The sequence below is a fragment of the Neolamprologus brichardi genome, chromosome 15 (assembly GCF_056152115.1).
Source record: "Neolamprologus brichardi isolate AB-2024 chromosome 15, ASM5615211v1, whole genome shotgun sequence".
In the NCBI taxonomy this organism is placed as follows: domain Eukaryota; kingdom Metazoa; phylum Chordata; class Actinopteri; order Cichliformes; family Cichlidae; genus Neolamprologus; species Neolamprologus brichardi.
In genome coordinates, this window is record NC_142118.1 from 14408842 (window position 1) to 14429767 (window position 20926).

The window sequence follows — 20926 nt, forward strand, 5'->3', positions numbered from 1 at the left end:
CTGCTTCAAAACCTTTAATCAAGTGCAAATTATACTGTGTTTAAGCAACTCTATAGATAAGGAATGACGGCAATTTGGGACCAGAATGCTAAATGTATTTAAAATGCATTTTAAAAAATTAAATGTTATCTTTTTTCAAAGGAGATCCATTTCAGAGGTGTTCTCACTATTGGATACACCCCATTTAAGTGAGAGGAGAAACGGAATAAGGAACTTATGTTAGTTACCCAGTGGCTCTGGCAATAGTGGCACCACAGTAGATTTAGACACATTAACACTGTGTTGAAAAATGTTTTTAACTGCAGTCTAAACTTATGAAAGAAAAAAAAATCTAGCATGCTGATAAGTCTTTTGCCAGTTTGGTCAAATTTGTTTTTTAAACGTGCCTGATGGCCTTGATGGACATGGTTATTGCTTCCTGTTCTTAGCTGCAGCCGGTTTGATAGTCTACTGCTGTCACCCATCTGCTTCAAGGTTCAATATATTGTGCATTCGGAGATACTCCTCTGCATACCTTGGCACTGACAAGTAGCTAGTGGTTTAGACCAGCGGTCCCCAATCCCAGGGCCACAGACCAGTAACAGGTATCAGGCCGCGAGAGTTGAGGCTCGGGTGTAAAATTTATGGTTTTCAGGGTTATTATCGTTAACTCTGTTTCCCTGGGTCTTTTCCCATGTGTTAGGAATAAATCTTCTTTTTCTGGTACTGGTACTGGTTTTATTTTGTTGTATTTATCCACCACACCTTACAGGACAGTCCGTGAAAATATTGTCGGACATAAACCGGTCCATGGCACAAAAAGGTTGGGGACCGCTGGTTTAGACCATTCATTCAAACCAGGTACAAGTGTATCTAACAAGGTGGCTGCTCAATGTATATTTTCTGAACTTCTGAAAAATCTTGTCTTGACAAATACCCAAATATAACCATATAAAAAATAAAACTAACACTGAAAACAAAAACTAAAAATTCTCAAACATTAAAAGCTAAACTCAAACCACCAAACCTGGAATCTGAACTGAAATGAAAACTCAGAACTACAGAAAAGATAAAAAGAAAACCTTCTCTTCGATATAAAAGCCAGACAAAATATGTGACTTGTTCACATGTGTTTTATTTTATTAACAATTCATGAGCACAAAATTGTGCCTATGAATTTGCAAATGAACTGCAAAGAATCAATACAGTATTTGTTGGAATCACACTAACTGATAACAGCTCTTATCAATACTGATAGAAAAACAAAAAAAACAAAACCAGAAACTCGGCAGTACTTAGCAGCATTACTGTTTGTAACGACAACCAGCTACAGTGGTTTGTTATCACAGCGTAAAATCATAAAATGAGACACAAAATAAAATACTGACAATGGAAGTACCTCCAAACTGTGCAGATTACAGCAGATCTCTCTCCTGCACTTCTGAGTGGAAGACGATGCCCTGCAAAAAGCACTGATGCTTCTCTTCTGTTTGGTACCTAAAGAGTTTCTGATCTGCTGCTTCATTAGGGAGTCAATTAAAATCCAACACATAAAGACTCTCCCACACACAAACTGTAACAGTAAAACACTTGATTCTTTGGTCTAGAAAATATGTATGTACAGTTATAAATAACTATTAAGCATAGAATAGAAATGGTTCTATTTTGTTGATAAATGACTTTGCATAAAACTGAGATCAACAGAGAAACAAAAATCACCAACAGACACACACCGACAACAAAATCAAAGATTAAAATTGAGTCCATCCCTGTAACGATCACCTCCTCTACAATCGAGGAAAATGTGCAAGTCAAATTCCAGTGACAGTTTACCAACCGTCCTTGGTTCGTTTTTCACTCTCCAGTCTTCTGTTTACGTCCTTCGACTCATGGTGCTGGGACACAGTGACCTCTAACACAGCCAGGACGTGGGCACCCACTGGGGCTCAGTGTCCAGTTTATCTATCAGCCTGCGCAGCTCGTGGAAAGCCTGGTCTGGATCCATGTTCAAGATGGTCGCATCAAAGTAGTGGCCGAAATTCTGCTCCATCTCGCGGGCCTTTTCAATGACCTCCTTCAGCATCTCCGGCTGTGCACAGGACATGGACATCAGTTCAAGAAACTGCAGTAGTGACTCTTATTATCACGTGTCTTCATTCTCAATAGCAGTCTTCATGAACAGAGGCAATGTTTATTTACTGATTTTTATATCTAAATTTGGATCCAATACATGTACACACATAAAAACGTGCCTGGGACTTTTCCCCACATATTAACTGCGATCTATAAGAATGTGTCATGTGTACTTCACACCATGTACACACATTTTTTTTAAGAGTAAGTCTGTTATGAAGTTCAAGTCAAAAATAGCGTGATAAAATTTAAAATAATTAAAAAAGGCATTTTTTTTTATTATGGAATCACCTTTTGTTCTTCATAAAATAATAAAACGGATTTGCCTTTCTATTCAGATGATGCTATAAATTCTTTTCTCTCTATAAGTTAACACATAAATGAAAAGGATGAGATCTTGTTTTTGTTTTTTGATCCATTTTTATTTTTATATCATCATCTTGGCCGGCACTACTTCAAAGACCGGTGCTGTGCTGACAGACTTTTGAAAAGCCGATGATGTGATGATGTCATTTTATTTAGTAAAGTGAGTAAAATTTATTTATTAATTAAGCGCTTTTCACAGACAAACAGTCACAAAGCGTTTGTGTGGGCTTGGTTGTTTCTGAGACCATTAAACCAAACACCTTTCCTTTTCTCTACTTCTTTAGTCATAATTTTGTCTAAGAGTTTATGGTCTAAAGAGTCTTTTTTCACAAGCAAAATTACCCAGATTAATTCATGACTAAAGCTGGGATTGGGAATTGAGCTAACAGTGTATGCAATTTATAAACAGGACTATGTACTGCTCTCCATGTCTGATGAAACAATGCCCCTTTCTGCCTTTGTGTTTACACACAATTTCACTTTTGTTTGGTTTGTGTGCATCTTATCTCATGGCGATTCTGTGAGTTAGAGACCAGTTTTTATGCAATATATGTGAGTAAATAATGGTCATTCCCTGCTCTGCCTGAACTATGTTTTCTTTTCTGAGCTGGTCAGCATTTACCTTTGGTGTTTTCCCCTCTGTGGCCAGCAGGGTGCGTAGTCGCTCCTGAGAAGGAGGAGCTATGAAGATCACATATGGCTTAAGGTTGGAGGATCTCAGGACTCGCAGTGACTGACAGAAGAAAAAAAATCAAGGCACAAAGAAACAAAATGAATGGAAAGAGCAACACAAGGAAAAAAAAACAGATTAAATATGGTGTCTTCAAATGTGTTATTTCAGCTTTGATCAGGCTTAGACAGGATTAAGACTTATGTTGAGGAAATGAAAAGGGGTCATTATGTTCTGGCAGGGCCACAGTGGTTAAGATCACAGATGAGGGAGGATCTAACGGGCTTTGTAATTAACATGTTAGTGTCTGGACAGTAACGAGGTCTCTTACCCTTGTGTGTAGGCAGAGCAGACAGATGCGTCCAGAGTTGATGACGTGTCGGACGGAGTCTGTGCTGGTGCCGTACAAGTTCTTCTCGTACTCCCCCGATTCGATGAACTTCCCTGTCGCCAAGTCGGCTTCAAAGGCAGAACGAGTTACAAAATGGTACTCGCGCCCATTCCGCTCATGTATCCTCGGGCTCCTGGTTGTATCTGAGCCGTTAAGAAGGACAGATATAACTGTTTTACATTTTCTGAGCTTTAAGTTGTCTATATATATATATATATATATATATATATATATATATATATATATATATATATATATATATATATATATATATATATATATATATATATATATATATATATATATATATATATATATATATATATATAGACATATATATATATATATATATTTATTTATTTATTTATCTGTGTGACAAACAGTTGTGCATTATGTGATAAGTTAAATGGTTTCACTTCTTTACTGAACACCAGAAACACGTTCTGCTCATCATCTGAGGTCTGTGATTAACATTTCACATCGCCTCGCTCTGGGCTCTGTTGCTTTGACCAAGCGGAGACTTACGTGGAACAGCGACAGCAAACTTCTCGGGTTCGATGGAAAGAAGCCTCCGGCGCAGCTCATCGTGACCGCTGTTTGTTGGGCCGATCAGAGCTATGGGGCGTTTGCGGTTGGCAGGCTGGTGATAGAGCGACATCTCCTCATAGGTCAGGATGTCATCGTAGTCTGAGGAGACAGCGTGGGAGGGGTTATTGAAACATCCCTGACCTACATACCAAATTACTGCTCTTGGACTGACCTGTGACCTCTCTGTGGAGGATAGAAAGATGCATGGGACTAAGAGATCAATAAATTTACAGTGTTTGAGTAAAGTTTTTTTCCCCACAGTGCTTCATATCTGACCCTCATGGCTCACAGTCTGCCACTTTTAGCCGTGGATCAGGTTCATTAGAACAGTATGTGTGCCACTTAGTGAATATTTGTGTTTCTATGTGTGAGCCAATCACAGCACAGGTTCCTCCAAGCCATTTAGGCACCTGCTGGTCACCTGTTCGTGCTCCCTCTGATCCTGTCTGTGAGGGTAGGACTAATCTGACCGGAGACACACCAAGTCTGATCAAGCTGAAGTGAGAAAGACGAGACGTGTCAGCTCTGGTGTGGAAGTGGTCTTTCTCGTGTGATAAAGACAGAGCGACACTGGGTTAAGACTGTAACCAGAGCCCACTTTTAAATGGGATTATTACTCAAACCACTGAAGAGCCACACAAGAGAAGAAAGCCTTACCTGTACTTTTGCTGGACTGTGACGTGCTCTTCTTCCTCTGTTTCTTACTCTTCTTTGGGTACCAATTCTTCCCTGTTATTACAAAGAAATTTGCTTTAAAAGGCAAATTATCACAAGACTGTTAAAAGACGCTGAGCACGTTAACTTCTTCTTACCTTGCTGCTCTCGACTTCTGTCTGTTAGAGTTTTCTTTAATGTCTCTCTCTGTTGCTGGAAGCTCTTACCTAAAAAAAAAAGATACAACATACAGACAGTTATTAGTAATTTATATAAATTCTATTATACTGGAACATTATTTGTGCCTAGACTGGACGATTACTAAGTGGCCAGAAACCACCAATATTACAAATCCTAAGCTTTTGCAAGACTACTATTGTTTTTCTTTCTCTACCTAAAGAGGGGGAGACAAAAAGATGGCCCGCTTTCCATTTCCAGTGCTTAACCCTCTCTTTCGTCCCACCACAACAAGGCCTAGGTCAGAAAGTAATCACAAATAATTCTCAGGTGTTTGCTTTAATCTGCTTGACGTGCCAGATGGATGCTGATTCCTGCCAGGGTAGTAGTGCCAGATTAGCTATTAGTCACTTTCAAGTACTCTTCTGAGACTGGGTTTCCAGTTACTAGAAGGGGTCGAGCACATTACTGGCTTATCATTATTTTATAAGAAGCTCTCCTATGTAGCCCATGTATTAATTATTAAAGATTTTATTTCATGTATCATCTCTCAGAAATCTGCCATTTTGGAATTAAGAAGCTCTTGCAAAAAAGAAAAAAAAGGGAAGAAGTTGTTACCACGATGTGAATTAATTATGTGTGTACGCTACAGGCAGTGTCACAGTTATTCTTTCTGGCAATTTTAAGCGTGTAACCCCACAAATAGTATTCGCTTTGCATATATCCATATACGGGCTCCAATTTTTTGTGTTGCTTTTCCATTATAGATGATACTCAGTACATCTAGTAATGATTAATAATCAATAAATCTACCCAAGTTATATAATTTCATATCTTAATGTAGACATTTCCACGTAGCATTTTGTTTGTGCTTACTGACCGACCGTTTAACCCGACCACAAAAATATATACAATTCAATTAAGTTTTATTTATATAGCGCCAAAGTACAACAACAACAAAGCTTCAGGCAAAGACCCTACAGTATTCTGGAGAAAACCCCAACAATTAAACGTTCTCTATGAGTAAGCACTTTGCGATGGTGGAAAGGAAAAACCCCCTCTTAACAGGAAGAAACCCCCAACAGGACCAGGCTCAGGGAGGGGCAGCCATCTGCCACAGATGGTTGGGGTGTGAGGGGAAAGAGAAAAGAATAAATAAAAAAGAGCTACTCATACCAAAACAGGAGCTTAACATTAAATAACATTTTACTGCTCCTCCTCTTACACATTTGAGCCTTGTGCATTGCAAAAGGTATTAAAAAAACAGCATGTATATTTTAAAATATAATACGATGTAGGGTTTTTTAATATAGTCTTTTCTTACTCCATGCTGTGTGTATGACATCACAACTATAGGTATTTGTAAATATTATGCAGCATTATGTCCTTGCAGTTATTATCTGTCCTTGTTAAGCAATAAACTTCATAATGACATTCAGCTCCGGTCTGACTTCTACCTGGAATGAGTCCAGCCAGGGGCTGGTTTTCCTCATCTCCATCCCTGTAGGCTTGCCACCAGTTAGAGTCATCCTGGCTGATGACATGGAGTATATCTCCCTTCTGGAAGGACAGGCCCAGCTCTCGACACGGCACGAAGGGGTCATCAGACGGGTCGTAGTCAAAGTACGCTCGCACGTGCATCTGAGGACAGGGTTTTACATTGTAAAGGACTCTTGCACGCATGCAGACAGGCCATCTCGCGCACATACGGCCACATACCATAAGATACTTACCACAGTCTGTCTGTGCGGGGCAGGTTTAATCTGAGAGCTGGGGATGAGGAGGAAGGTCAGAGTGCCATGCATTTGTTGCTGTGGAAAACATGAATTGCAAAAAATTGATGGATGGATTTTATATTCTGAGAGCGCACTTAGTTCAAACAACTATCATTTGCATATCTTTTTTTAAATGACAGCTTGAAATTCAATTTGCCTAAACAAAATTTTTTTTAGCAGTAACATTATTTTATCTATTAATAAGAATTATATGTTAACTCTTTAAAAAAAATATATTATTTTTTGATAATAAATTTTTTTCTAAAAGTTATATTCTCTGTGAGTGACATTAAAGTTACAAACAAAGTGTCCAGGTAGCAGCAATATTTTCGCAATTTAGTGATTAAAAGTGTGTCATGCAATTTCTATCATCTTTTGGGGGTAAAAAAAAGTCACACTGATGATGTAGAAGTCTCAAAAACTCACAAAAACACATGTATCAAATATGATCCGCTTGGCTTTAAAGGGTTAATAGTAGTCAAAGATAACCTGAAGAAATACAAACTGCAGTTTTTATTTTTGATTATTTAATTTATTAAGGGAAATAAAATCTACCCATTTAATAACTGGTTGCGGCACCCTTGGCAGCAAGAACTGTAATCAATAACTGGCAATAAGTCACATCGCTGTGGAGGAATTTCTGCCTTTTCTTCTTTGCAGAATTATTTTAATTCAGCCACACTTAGTAATCCTTACTTGGATTAACTTTTATCCATCTTTGATCTTAAAATCTGTTTGATGAGCTGACGTTTAAGATTAATTTAACATTTATGGGGGACAAATATAAAAAAAAAGAAATCAGAAATGGGACAAATACCTTTTCATGTCACCGTATTGAAATACTTTGTGCCATTATTAAAACAAAACAAAACAAACTGCTGTGAAAAATAAAAGAGCACTTATAATTACCAGCAAGTCGTGGACTTCATTGACGTGTTTCCCACGGATAGAAATCCCGTTGATCTCCAGGATCTCATCTCCTTCACTGAGGAGGCCACTCCGCTCTGCTGCTCCGCCCTTTACAACACGGCTCACCACCACACTGTCCATGTCATTACGTACTGTTGCACCCTGATGACCATGCACAGACACACACTTACAAAGTTTGTACAGATGGCATAACAAGAAAAAGACCTTACACTGAGCAAAGACAGAAGTCTGAAGACACAAGGAGAGGAACGGGTGTGAATACAAAGAAATGCGACCACCACTGTTATTTCCAATTCATTCCCATTGGATATGTGACACTCAGGCTGACAGGCACTCATTCTCCTCCACAGTTTGAATGCAACAACCCTTCCAATTCCATCCTCATTTCACAGGAAACCAGAGTCAAAGGAGAACCATATGTGGGAGCTAGGGCAGGTAGTTAATGATGACTATGTACTGGTGCATGAAGACATGGCTTAAGTAATTTCTGCTAACTATTCTCCCTTAGAGGCCAAAGGATGTTATAGTACTCTACTCTACATTTAATATTAAAAGGATTAGTATACCTTGCTTGCATTCCTAACATGATGAGCCACCTTTGGGAGTGGTATTGTGGGCTCAACTGAAAACTACCATCTGGTATCTGTTCTCTTCTCTACTGATGACGTAGGGTCAGGTTGACAGAGAAGCTGATGTACACTACTGAAAGTAAGCAGTTTACAATCCATGATGAAATCACAGATGCACATGTGCAACTGGTCAGAATGAGACTTTCAGACAGTGAACTCAAAGTAAGAAGCAGCGCAGAGACATATGAGGAGATAATCTTGAAGGAACACTAGCAAAAATGAAATCAGGTGAGGCATTTTTATGACATAGCTAATTTTTATGGGTTGAGTTGCAATAAATTATGATTGACTATCCTTGTTACCATGTTTCTCATTCTTTCTTTGCAGATACAACCAAAAAAAAAATAGATGACATCTCACCAGTGGAGTGTCTCTGGCCTTCTCCAGCCGCACTAATTTAACCGTCTCTCCAAGGTACTGGGTCACACTTTCCTCTGCCATTTCTTGCACTGCCACGCTGTCATGGGCCTGCATCAGTGCCTGCAATGCAAACACACATATATTGTAGAGAAAGAGTATGATCATGCAGAAATATACAAACATGTAATGAACAAAAATAAAGTGTGAAAGGAATAAATGAGGACTTGAGAAGAAACAAAGGATGCTGCGTTCTATAGCAGTTGACATGGGAAATAAAATGATCATAAATCTTATACGGTTTTAATCAAATTCTTCACGGCTGTGATTTTTTAATGTAAAATGATGAAAGACGAAGTGATACCAAACAAGTTTCCAGACCCCTTTGACATGCACCTGCAAGCAGAAGCATCCTGCCACCCAATCTTTTTTAACAAGACCAGTCAGCAAACCCACCTCTAAGCCAGAAATAATACAGATATTACTCCTTCATATCATTTATTGTGACAAGTGCTCTGTACCCCACGATTAATAACCGTCGGTCCAAATTAGTTTCTCTATCCTGCAGCAGAGGGGACCTGAGAGAGCAGAGGCCGGGCTAAGCTTTGGCATACACGCAATCCATCTTACTCTGCCCTGCATTTAGGAGTCAAAATGCACGGCCATCAATCATCAAACACCTTTGGCTGGACTGCTCCCGAGGAAATGGTGTCCCAGAAAACAATGAGAGGGAGACAAGGGGACTTGAGGGGGCCCTGCTCCTCTCTCACATGTCTCTATTAGTTTTTCACATGAAGCTGTTTACCTGTACTACAGGGTGACTCATGTGAGCCTCTGCTCCCTGCAGAGAAACCAGCATAATCTGTTCCAATTTCTGTGCCACAAGGCAGGCTCACATCTCATCACTCTGCCCCTGCCAGCTACACGGTTCCAACTCAGTGGAGGGGTTAACCGGCATCGGGGGTGGGAGATTGCGATGCTTCACACGGTCATCTGGGTCAAACATCAGACCCCGTGGCGCTCCTCTGTCAAGACCCTCAACCATAAAAATCATAGCAGAGTAACGCACCTGGGGTCTTTTCTCACCTTAGTGCCTCGCTAATAGACGGTGACAGCCTGATAATGTGGCTTCATTTTTTCCTACAGAGGAGTCACTTTAGTCTAAACTGACAAAGGCAGAGTGTCATGCAGCATCAAATAAATGCAGTTTCTGTTGTTCTTTTCACGTTGACACACCAATTTCTTAAAACAAAAACTCCCAATTTAATGCTGCAGGGGTTACCCAAAATGAAGCGTGTAATGTTTTTTTATTTTGTTTTTCTTTTAAAACAGAGCTGTGGGAGTGGCCTTTGTCAACTGCAATGCTAATGTTTCTGTAAAGATGAAAAAAGCAGCACACGAGAGAGGGGCATCTTAATTGTCCAGTTGGTCAGCTAGGCTAGCAGCAGCCTTTGGCAGTGTACTGTAAGGTCATTACTACACGGGTTACGGACAAGTCGGACCTCATTATGTTGATCTGTAGCCATGTCACAAACAGTGGATAAAAAAAGCTCTTTAAGCAGTCTGACAAGAAGGTTGCTCAAAATTACATATGTGTAATTTAAGGACAGATACAGCATTTCACCAATTTACAAATTACATATACCTAAACTCATATTGCCACATTTAAGTTTAAATTTTAAGTGTCCCTTCATAACAAGTAGGCATGTGCCAGAATGGTCCTTTTTTTTTTTTTTTTTAAACAAATTCAATTTGTCTGACATCATTAGTGCTAATTTCAGTGAGACAACTCCAGTTTAAAATGATTTATTACAGCGGCAAAACATAGTTAGAGGCTGGCATCTAATTTCTGAGCTCATCCCTCCCTGCAAATATGATTGATGAGTAAATACCCCGCTGGAGACTACATATGGATACTGGGTTGGTGAATGGCTCAAAACAGGTGGGAGTGGAGATGGGCAGGACTGACATGTCAAAGAAAGTGATGGTATATTCTGCAACTTGAACAGACCGGAGGAGGGAGTGTTTGGACACATGAGCATAAAGTGCTAAAGCTTGAGCTCAGTGTTTGTACTCCTTGCAGGAAAGCTCACCAAAACACTACTGCTTCAACAATACTACACATCTCTATTAAAACCTATGGTTGTGCTCAGTAAAAATGTGTAAAAAATAAACTAGCATAACAAGCCTAATTTTTCATAACCTTTATTAAAAAATTAATTTAATTAAAAAAATTAATTTAAAGGAGGTGGATGAACAACACACCAAATGGCTAATTTAAACTGCTTGAGGGACAAGTTGATCTTGAAAAAAAGGCTGACACACACACACACACTGAATAACAGCTAAAAATAACAGTTTTAGAATTAATATGTCATAGAGGATTTAAGGTCTTTAATAACCATCCGCCCTGGCCAAGTGTCCTTGATCAAAACAGTAAATTCCATCCATTTCATAACCCTGTGGCTGTAATGATGGAGAGCCTGACCTCTATATCTTTCATTCAAGAGAAAGGGCCCTATTTCACCTTCTAATAAAGTGCATATGACAGCAACAGAGATGTAAAACTGTCCAACTGTCTCTGAGCTGGTAGGCAGCCAAGTCTTATGGTTTATTGGCATATTCTATACTTCCACTAGGACCTCTGACATCCTAGTGGAAGGTGCAAGAAAAACAATTAGCCTTTTGGAAAGAGTCCAGTAAAACATTAATTATATTTCCAGTTGTGCAATTATCAGAATATTAACTAAATAAATGAGTTGGCCCAAAAGGTTCTGCAGGCTTTCTCGGCCTCAATGGTGCTGCCTTATAATAAAATTGCGGGTAAGGAGAGCTCATGGCTGGGAGGCTGATCTCTGACCTTTAGATGAGGATTGGTGAGCAGAGCTCTGAGCTCTAAACCCTCCTTATGTTGGCTGGACTGGAGAATCTTCTGTACCTGAAGAGAAACAGAGACACACCACAGTAAAATAATTCAAGATAATGTCAAGAGCTAAACTGTCAACGGCTAATTAAAAACTTTTAACACAATAGGGACAATCAACCTCTTAATCTTTTATAAGATGACTTTTAAGTCATCTAACAAGTCACAAGAATCCAAGTAAAGTTAGAAAGTTAAATCCCCCTTTATCAAATTAACAGATATCAAATGTAGACCTCAAGGATAATTATGTATCCTATTTACTAACTTTACAAGGTTAGTTCTTCTTTCATAGTTTAACATCTGAAAGCAAACACTTGATAGTTCCATGGTCTTCTCCTTACTGTACAGCTAAGGGGTCTAACTTTTTATGCATAGGAGTAGAACCCTATGATGAATAATATATAAGTAAAATGTGCATGAAAGGTTTCAACTAATGACTATCACCATTGTCATGGACATTATTTTCTGAATCTGCCCTGTTGTATCATATTTTACAAATGTAGCTCTTTCATTTTGTGACCTTCACTTGTTTTGCTGTCTGGGTACCAAAACATACATACTGTAAATATCTATATGAAGTTTAGATGCTAAACTGTTCCCATCCTAAACCCACGTACACCATAAAAACCATGCTAGTGGCACAATCTGGTAACAAGCCTGTGGCATGGAAGAAATGTTTTCCCAAGAAAACTGCAAGACAAATAACATTTTTGAAGTGATCTATGTATAACACAAGAAATTCCAAACATTTGGGGGGGAAAAGTATATCTTTCAAAGTGCACACAAACATAGGTCCCTCACACAGAGTTAATTTGGAACCGCTCATGTAACTCACAGCGGGAGTTCGAATTCCGTGCAGAAAACTGCTCTACATACAGTCTTGTTAAATGCAAGTTTCATCCTGTGTTTATAATGTGCGAACTTTGTGTTTCACCAAATTTAACAAGCACTGGGGACTGGAAAATCCCTGATCTGAACGGCAGCATGTCAAAATTCTGGTCGATTTCCAGCCTGTCAAAAAATGTTCCAGTTTTCTTTCTTTCCTCTCTTTCTCTCTGTTCCATTTTAATCCTTTGGCTCTTGTGTTGTAATTTCATGAAACAATGCAGTGGCTGTGGCTTTGGACTCTTCAATGAATAATCACTAATTATTTTGGCCTTCTGTTTCTTCCCCTTCTTCTCTTGTTTGGAGCTTAGTTCATCCGTTACACTAATCAAAGCTCTCACTAACAAGGTGACGCACTTTCCCTTCCCCCCTTAGTGGTGCGGCGCCGCGGCCCACGCTGCTGTAAGCTGCTGGAGTTTCTTTTTCTGGCCGCCCAGATCCTGGCTTCCTTCCCGCAGTGCGCTGCACTGCTCAGCCAGCATCAAAGGCTGCCGAGAGATTAGTTTACCCAGTGGTCAAAGTGAGTGTCACACAGAACAGCCACTTAGTTTAGACATGCTGCAGCTCAAACTTTAATGCACTGATAAGCGCTTCGGGAGCTGGCCCGGCGGATGGGTGCGCACACTGATTTACTGTACACGGGAAGACAATGTGCTGTGTGCGTGAGGCAAAACAGATCATCACACCCAGCCTCTTTATCTTCAAACCACTCCTGTCATGACTGGAATAGCAATTCTGTTGCAGTGCTGCTTGCTGGCCTTTGAATGAACTCTACACAGCTCACAGTCTGTTTTGTTGACACAAGTTGTACTATTACACATCTAGCCATCAGCTAAACATCACACTGAACAAGTCTAAATGTCCTGAAAAGTCTCCATTACATTCTTTCATGTTACACCTATCACAAGTTGACACTAATCCTAATGAAGTGCCTATTGTGGGTGTAACTTGTCACAGATATACAGAGCTTCTATGTGTTTCATGGCAAACCACATCAGAATTTCAGTCTTTCTACAAGGTCTGTTCTGTGTGACAGGCTCTATTTTGAACACTGTGTGCAGAGGCTCAGTTCTGCTGGGACACAAATCAATTACTGCTGCTTTGCTTCAGCAGAGACCAGCTGGTGTTTTGTCAACAAGGAATTCAGGTGTGGCAGATTACCACCTACTCAAACCTAAAGATTGAATTGGTTTGTTGCTCTCTGTCACCTTCTGTACTGCAGCTCTACAGGCACTGTAAACTGTTATTTAAATAGAAAACAGCAACTACCCGATGAAAGGTATAAAAATAAAAAAAATTAGTTAAAAAACACTCATTATTTTTTATATTTACAAATAACCTGAAATACACCTTCACACCTTCCTCCTTTATTTCCCTGTTATATCATCCACTTTTCAACCTAATTGTCATATTAACGTTCTTGAATCTCCTTTGTTGGCAGCTCACTCAATTTTTATGCGCAGCCTGGATCTCACATATCCCTCATTTTTGTTTTGACTCACCTTGTTAACCGCAAGACAATTTACATTTCATAATTATTCAGACTGGCATGGCTGTCTTTTGGGCAGCTTTGTTGAATTAATCATCACCTCGAGCAAAGATTTTTCACACTTCACTGAGTTTGCTCAGTTGCTTTACTCACATATGCGCTTTGAAAGCAAATATAAACTGAAAGGGTCCAAGGAATTAGGAATTAGGAATTGCAGCCCGAGTGCCTTTTTGCCTTTATGCATAAAATGCAACCTCTGCAGAGGCCACCCTTGGACTAATGAAGTACTAAACTGGTTTTGTGACGTGGTTCAAATAATTAAAGTGAGGGCTTCATTATTCTCAACCCAAGACTGCGGACAGCTTCATCTACAAATATATTAGTATTGCCAAAGTTTCAGCCGTAACAAACAACTAGAAAATGATCATCCCACATACCTCCAGGCAGAGGTCTTGAGCTTGTGATGTAAGGGGGGAGGTGGGACTGACTCTGCTCATCTGCTGAGACACAGTGCTGTATATTGAATAGGCAGTCCTGAAGTCTTCCTTAGTGAGGAGCTGCGTTATAAGCTCCACATCCTGCTGGCTCTGAGCATCAGTCAAGCAGTGCTGCACCCACTTCAGAGTCTGCAGCAACTCCTCCAGCTCTGAGAAAGAATCACAGACAGTGAGTAGGGGCAATGCCGAGGTATACAGAGGCAATGCCGAGGAAAAGTCGGGACTTTAGCTTTTAGTCCTTTAAGTTTAAAATTTTCCTCATTGTTTGTCTTCTAGGTTTACTTTTCTGGCAGCATAGCTTCGTACTGCAATTAAATTCTAAGTCTTATACCTGTATATCAAAGTTTTCCACTAGCACATTCTGTATTTGGCCCAGGGTAATCTCTAGCTATATCACACATAGATCTACAACCTTAGTACTGCAGCACACAAGCTGTCTGTTGCTCTTAAAACATGTTATTTCTAAGTCATGTACAAAATATGTTGATATTTAGACATTTTAAATCATTTTCAGAGGCATAATTACTTTAATTTTAGTGGAACTAGAGCTGATTTTGCTCCACTGCTTTCAAAGGTAATAGCCACCTCTGCTGCAAAGCCACCGTGCATACTGTACATAGTATGCTTCTGCTAAATGAATAGTTGTTTACTTTCAGTAAGTAAGGCAGAAATTTTTAAGATTAGCAGTGCAATCTTCAGGAGTCATGGCATAAGAAAACATTAGGGAGCAAAAATCAAAACAATAATTAGACATCTTGCTGTGGAGGTCCAGAAATTTGCTCCCAGGCCACTAGTTATCTATGAGTCTTTATTTTTAGTCAACCTTTATTTCAGTTCAGTAGTTGCTACAGTGTTTACACCGGAGATTTAATATGGGAGATAGTAAGAATACATTTTGTGGCATCCTTTTTTTTTTCACTTCATATTTTCTTGGACAACGTTCATGAAATAGTTTACAGTCTAGAGTAATGTTTATTATTATTTACTACTGACTAAAATTAGATTTTATAACTGAACGTGCTAAAAAGTAGCTTGACACCAATATCATCTGAAGTATTTATATAGTAAAGAAATAATAGAAACTTTTAACTAATGCTACAGAATATTGTGTGTACTTTATTATACCACAGCAAGGCTCTGTCAAACCAAAGTCTTAGACAGGTCAAGGTACACAGACACTGTCTGTGAAAAAAAAAAGATAACACCCTGAAGACCCGGTGAAAGTTACTTCCCAGGAAAATCACACTGTTTCTGTCCAGCTGTGATAAAAAATAATATTATCCTCATTATTATTATTACTGTTGTTGTTGCTGTTATAAATACATTAGAGTATGGGCTGAAAAAAATTACTTTAACAATTTGTATTTTACCCACTAAAATAAGGCTCATACTACATAAATCATGATCACTGAGTGCATCTTAGCTATATACTGATGACTTTAAATGATCTTTAAACTGTATAGAAAATATAACAAAGACACTTTTTTCAACATAAACAAACAAAAAACATGTTGATCCATAGTGGTGCGCTCATATTATGCCATACACTCTTCTTCTAACAACATTTTTTTTCCTGGAATGCTGAATTTTTATTTTATTTTTTATTAATTTTATTGCTATGTCTGGTTTCTGTTATTTTATTACATATTTATATTTGTATTGTACAGCACTTTGGTCTACCAGGCGTGTTTTTAAAGTGCTATATAAATAAATGATGATGATGATGATGAATTTTGTGCTGGGTTCAGCTAATCACTTGCCCTATGGTAGCTGGGATAGGTACCCTGCGACCCTGAAAAGGATAAGTGGAAGAGAATGGATGGATAGGTTCAACTAATCAGTGGAAACTGGACATCAGTGACACCAAACCAACCATCTTTAGTAACATCTTTCAATTTACCCTTTCACTGTTTAGTCACTAGTTTGATTCTTTCTGTTTTACCTAATTTTTTTCTTAAGTATGCATACATCCCATTCTTTCAAGCATGTCTTCCTCACTGCAATCTCTCACTTCACACCTGTTAACTCACCGACTACAGAATCCAGGGAACATGTGTCTTTGGTGGCCTTTTCCTTTCCCTCAAAGGTGGGATTGTCAATGCCCACTTTAGGGTTCTGCGAAAGCTTCTTGAGCCTTAGGGAAGAGTTGAGGTCAATTTCATGCTTCAACCTGCTGTCCTCTTCCCTCCTTTTTCTCAGCTCCTCTTGGTAATGCTGGATCCTCTCCATGTGGGCACTGCACTGTGGAGATTTGACAAGGCTGCTTTCATCCCCTGGACAGTCCACGGCCCTCTCTCTGTGGCTCTTGATCAGGCCTGAGGCCTCTTGCACATAACCGTTCATATGGGATGTGATCATCCCTGCTGCAGCAGTGTACCGCTCAAAGCACTCCAGTGTTTCCTGAGATCTGCTGGAGTGTTAGGAGGGACTGATGCTGAGACTGCTCAACTCAGGGGCCATACTGAAGCAGTGGAAGATGTAGTCCTTTTCCCTTTTTCTGTAATTTGTCATCCTGCAATTCAAACAGAAAGTTTCAAAGGTTTAAAACACTTCCTCTAAGTGTTTACATGCTTAATTCTAAAATATCTTTGAGGTCTTTGCTGCTAGCACATTTACTTTTTCTATAATTTTACAGATTGTAAATTAAAAAGAGTGTCACTTAATTTATAAATAAATATTTCAACGAAAATCTTGATTTGTTTCTTGTTGTTGTTGTTATATGCTCTCAGCATTTATTTGTTCACACTTGAAATAAAATACACCCATAGAAACATTTGCAAGCCTTATTAATGTAGTCTACGATCATGTAATATAAACTATGATTTAAACACACTATTTAATATTAATTTATCATTTAGACCTATTTTCAAACTAAATATGCAAAGATTTCCTACTTAGTTTCTCAAATCGTTTTCCCCTCACCTTAACTTTGCAGTAAAACGAATATGTTATAGGACTGTTTTAGACTGCTACTACTAAGTAGCAGTTTCAAAAGTTGCCGTCTGAACCTGAATAACTCTGTTACTAAAAAACTTGCTCAGGCATGTAAACCTCATACTGAATCTGTGATGTTTCAGCAGCCTAGACTTGTCATGTTGAAGTTCTTTAACGTCTCAAATTACTCACATTGCAAAATTTCAGTCATGCTGAGACTTTGTGTCGCCTGTTGATCAGTGCCAGCACCGCCTCCTATGTCCTCTCATCAATCTCACCACTAATCTAACTCCTAACAGGAAAGGCTTTTTAACCTTAGTCAATTAAAATCCCTTGAGTGCAGCTCCATCCAGCCATTTGCTTGTTTACACTTATCCCTAATTGCTCACCTGAAAAACTTAATCAACTCTATTGTATGTATGGGTGCCCATTATTCTGTTACATATATGTACTTAGTAACTGCTACTTTATTTACTTTTAAGGACGTAACATGCATTCATCTGATTCTGGTAGTACAGCAGACATGAAGCTTTGGTCAATTCATGAGAAAACCCCCAAAAAACTTTCAATAAGTGAGTAGTGAAAGTGTTTTATAACAGGACACGTAGAAAGCCAAAACCATGTCTTGATATCTTACATAATGTGTTTGTGTAAATACCATATTGTGGCATAGCTAATCCAACCAGCTATGGCTTAAATACATTTCAGGATTGAAAGCTTGATTTTGAAAGCGTTCACCTGACCTTATTGCAAAGGCTTTGCAGTTAAGACAACCTTTACATGCAACAATAAAATAAATATAAACAAAAACTGTTGCTGAATGCCACCTCTCTTTTGTAGTAAGTCATATACTCACGTCACCCATCACCACATGGCAATCTCCCCCCCCCCCCTTTACCTACTTCTCAAAGCTAATTACGGCTGGCAGTCTATTGCCTTGTCTCTCAAACCCCTCCTTCACGGAAGCATTTAGCTGTGTTTAGAGTGGCGATGTACTGCTAACAAACAGCAAAGACTGCCAGCGTACCATCTGTTCCCAAGGGCTTAATTAAGCATGGGATCTCATCCTAGCTTGGTGGCCACAACAGAAGTAGGAGGGATGCTGGGAGGGGACAGGATACCTGTGTGGAAGACTGAGCATGAATGGGCACGCACGCACATACACCCACTCACCCACCCACCTAAACATAAGCAAGTAAGACAATACAAACAAAAAAACACTGGTTCCAGTTAGACATTTGCTCAAGGGATTAAATATTTCTGGGAAAATAAATACTGATGCCAAATTAGACAGTGATAAATGGCTCAAATCAGCTCACCTACCTACTAAAAGATTTAGGTGACAGTGGAACACCAAACAGATAAAACCCTTTCAAAATAACATTATGAAGGAGGACATCCCATGACCACACACAAATAAATAGGAAACGTTATCGTGAATCACCCTGAATTCCTAGTTTTTCAGACTATGACTCCGCTAAACTTATCACCCCGAAATTAACTTTGAGCAAGTCCTGGAATATTTGTCATGTATGTTGACAACAACTCCAGATGCATTTACTTACTGAGAGCAGTTTAAAAGTCCTGAAAAATGTATGTCAAGTGAACATGGTGCACATAATAATTTTGCAACAAAAGTGTTAAAGCCTGCTCCGAGGATAAGGTATTACAACTCACTGTAAAATGCGGATAGCACCCTACACTGGCATGCTTTTTCTCGGCTAGTTTTCTCTTTATATGGCCTTACAAATGATTCCATAATAACTAGTAAACATGGGAAATGGGCTTGTACCATTCCAGCATAACAGTAGATACTGTGAAATGTCTAATAAAGGCAAATAAAGACACAAAAATGCTTCTTAGTTAATTGGTAACTTTAAAATTTGCACAGTGAATGCTCTTAGAGCACTTGTAATTACTTTCTACTCCCAATGAGACACCAACTGTCTTGTTAGTAACAAAGGTAGAAATAAAATAAAACAAATGAGTTTCAGTTCATAGTATCCATAATTCACTGAAAATATGAATACGATAAATATGACATGATAGCTGGAACAGGCAAATTGTAAGGAGTTACAGTGTCAAAATATTACTTATTGGGTTGAAACATTAATTTGTAGTTTGGTACAACTTTAAAAAGTAGCAGCACATTTCTACAAAGCAGTACCACATCCGCTTAGAATAAGCAGCGGTCCTAATTTAAAAGTGTAAAATTGGATTTTTAATCAGTGTTAAGCGCTAACGTAACAATAGCAAGGAACTTAGCTTAGTAGCATGGTACCGCTAACTGCGTAGCTTAACGGTAACTGTCCCGCAACAAACTCGGTGTACTTACCGCTTTAAAAGAGCGAAGTGGATGAGATTTTCGTATTATTTTACTGTCCGTCGCTCAGAAAACGTGTGATTTGTTCACACAAGTATGAGCAGGATAAGGAAGACGTGTCTCCCGGTCTTCACAGAACCACGTTCAGCCGCTGCTGTGAGTTTTGTCCGGGCACTGTCGGGAACACTTGTGGCCATTGCTGTGGAACTGCGCTTGTTGTTTTGAGTCGTCTCCGTGGCAACACTTGCGCCCCACAGCGCCCCCTCCTTGTCAGGCACGCAATGACCCCCAATCTGCCGAACTGCACCATGTACTTGAAGCCGATTAGATCGGTGACGCAGTGAGTAAGAGGGAAAATTTGCCCCATAAAATCCCTGTTAAAAGTCCTGGAATCAACAATAAGGTTAATTTTGTTTTCTTTGCTGAAATGTTGTGTTTATACATACAACTATTCACTTGTGTGAAAATGTGCAGACTGCATGACAGAAAAGCAAGGTTCTAAATTACTGTTTCGTTTTGTTCTTACATTAAAGATAAGATCAATATCTTTTAATCACATGATAGATCACAAAATGTCAACAGTTAGGGAAAGAAATGCATTTATTTTTAATAATTCACACTATAAATGAAAAAAAGTGAAACCCTTTAGAATATAAACAGAAATAAAACTGGATATAGTTTCAGAAAACACTAATTTTGAGACTGTATTTTTAAATTCTTCCAAATTCGTATTGGAAACTCACAAATAATGCTCCATTTCTTGCCCAATCTGATACAAGGTTTTAACCTCAGCAGGCTTGACCACGTCTAAACGCCTAAATGTGGTTTTTCCCATGTGATTGAGTAATACGATATTTGCATAAACAAGAAACTGAACAGTTGTAGCTAAAAAGTGACCAGCGGGTGTGAATAGGGGAGACCGGGGATAGTTGTAACGTGGGTCAGTTGTAACACTTCCAATTTCTCCAGTCAGGGCTAAGTTTCAAATGATGTGACTCATTCTGTGCATGCCCAACTCAGTTCTGCTATCACATGTGAAAAATCAGCACATTTTGTCAAACACAGACAATTTAACACGAAAAAAAGTAATTTGTATGCCAAAAAGTAAGTTTTTCTACTTTATTTCCATTTCTAATAGCATTATCTGCTTTGCAGTTAAACTCATCAAACTTAAATTATGTTATTTGTATGCCTATGGGGATATATCCTGTGTAGGTCTTTAGTGC

General features: G+C 38.9%; 1 protein-coding gene across 2 annotated transcripts; it reads right to left on the reverse strand.

Moving 5' to 3' along the window:
* Window positions 1-1089: 1089 nt before the first annotated feature.
* pals1b (protein associated with LIN7 1, MAGUK p55 family member b) lies at window positions 1090-19928 on the reverse strand. Of its 2 annotated transcripts, none has more exons than XM_006792597.3 (14): window positions 19713-19928; window positions 16474-16955; window positions 14384-14592; window positions 11510-11587; window positions 8653-8772; window positions 7643-7804; window positions 6692-6769; window positions 6416-6599; window positions 4940-5008; window positions 4785-4856; window positions 4065-4226; window positions 3480-3682; window positions 3101-3211; window positions 1090-2068 (listed from the first exon to the last, which is right to left on the reverse strand). In XM_006792597.3, the coding sequence occupies exons 2-14, from the start codon at window positions 16799-16801 to the stop codon at window positions 1892-1894; spliced, it is 1953 nt and encodes a 650-aa protein (XP_006792660.2). In that variant the 5' UTR covers window positions 16802-16955; window positions 19713-19928; the 3' UTR covers window positions 1090-1891. The 2 variants fall into 2 exon arrangements, with proteins under 2 accessions (XP_006792660.2, XP_087708378.1); XM_087852252.1 differs by lacking the exon at window positions 19713-19928 and adding an exon at window positions 18405-18495.
* Between the last annotated feature and the right edge of the window lie 998 nt (window positions 19929-20926).

Excerpts from the sequence above, each read along its gene's own strand:
- pals1b (XM_006792597.3), bottom strand. The coding sequence starts at position 16,801 with ATGATCACATCCCATATGAACGGTTATGTGCAAGAGGCCTCAGGCCTG. Across the intron at positions 11,588-14,383 it reads CTCAAGACCTCTGCCTGGAG|GTACAGAAGATTCTCCAGTC; the intron begins GTATGTGGGATG and ends GTTTCTCTTCAG. Across the intron at positions 4,857-4,939 it reads CAGAAGTCGAGAGCAGCAAG|GGAAGAATTGGTACCCAAAG; the intron begins GTAAGAAGAAGT and ends TTGTAATAACAG.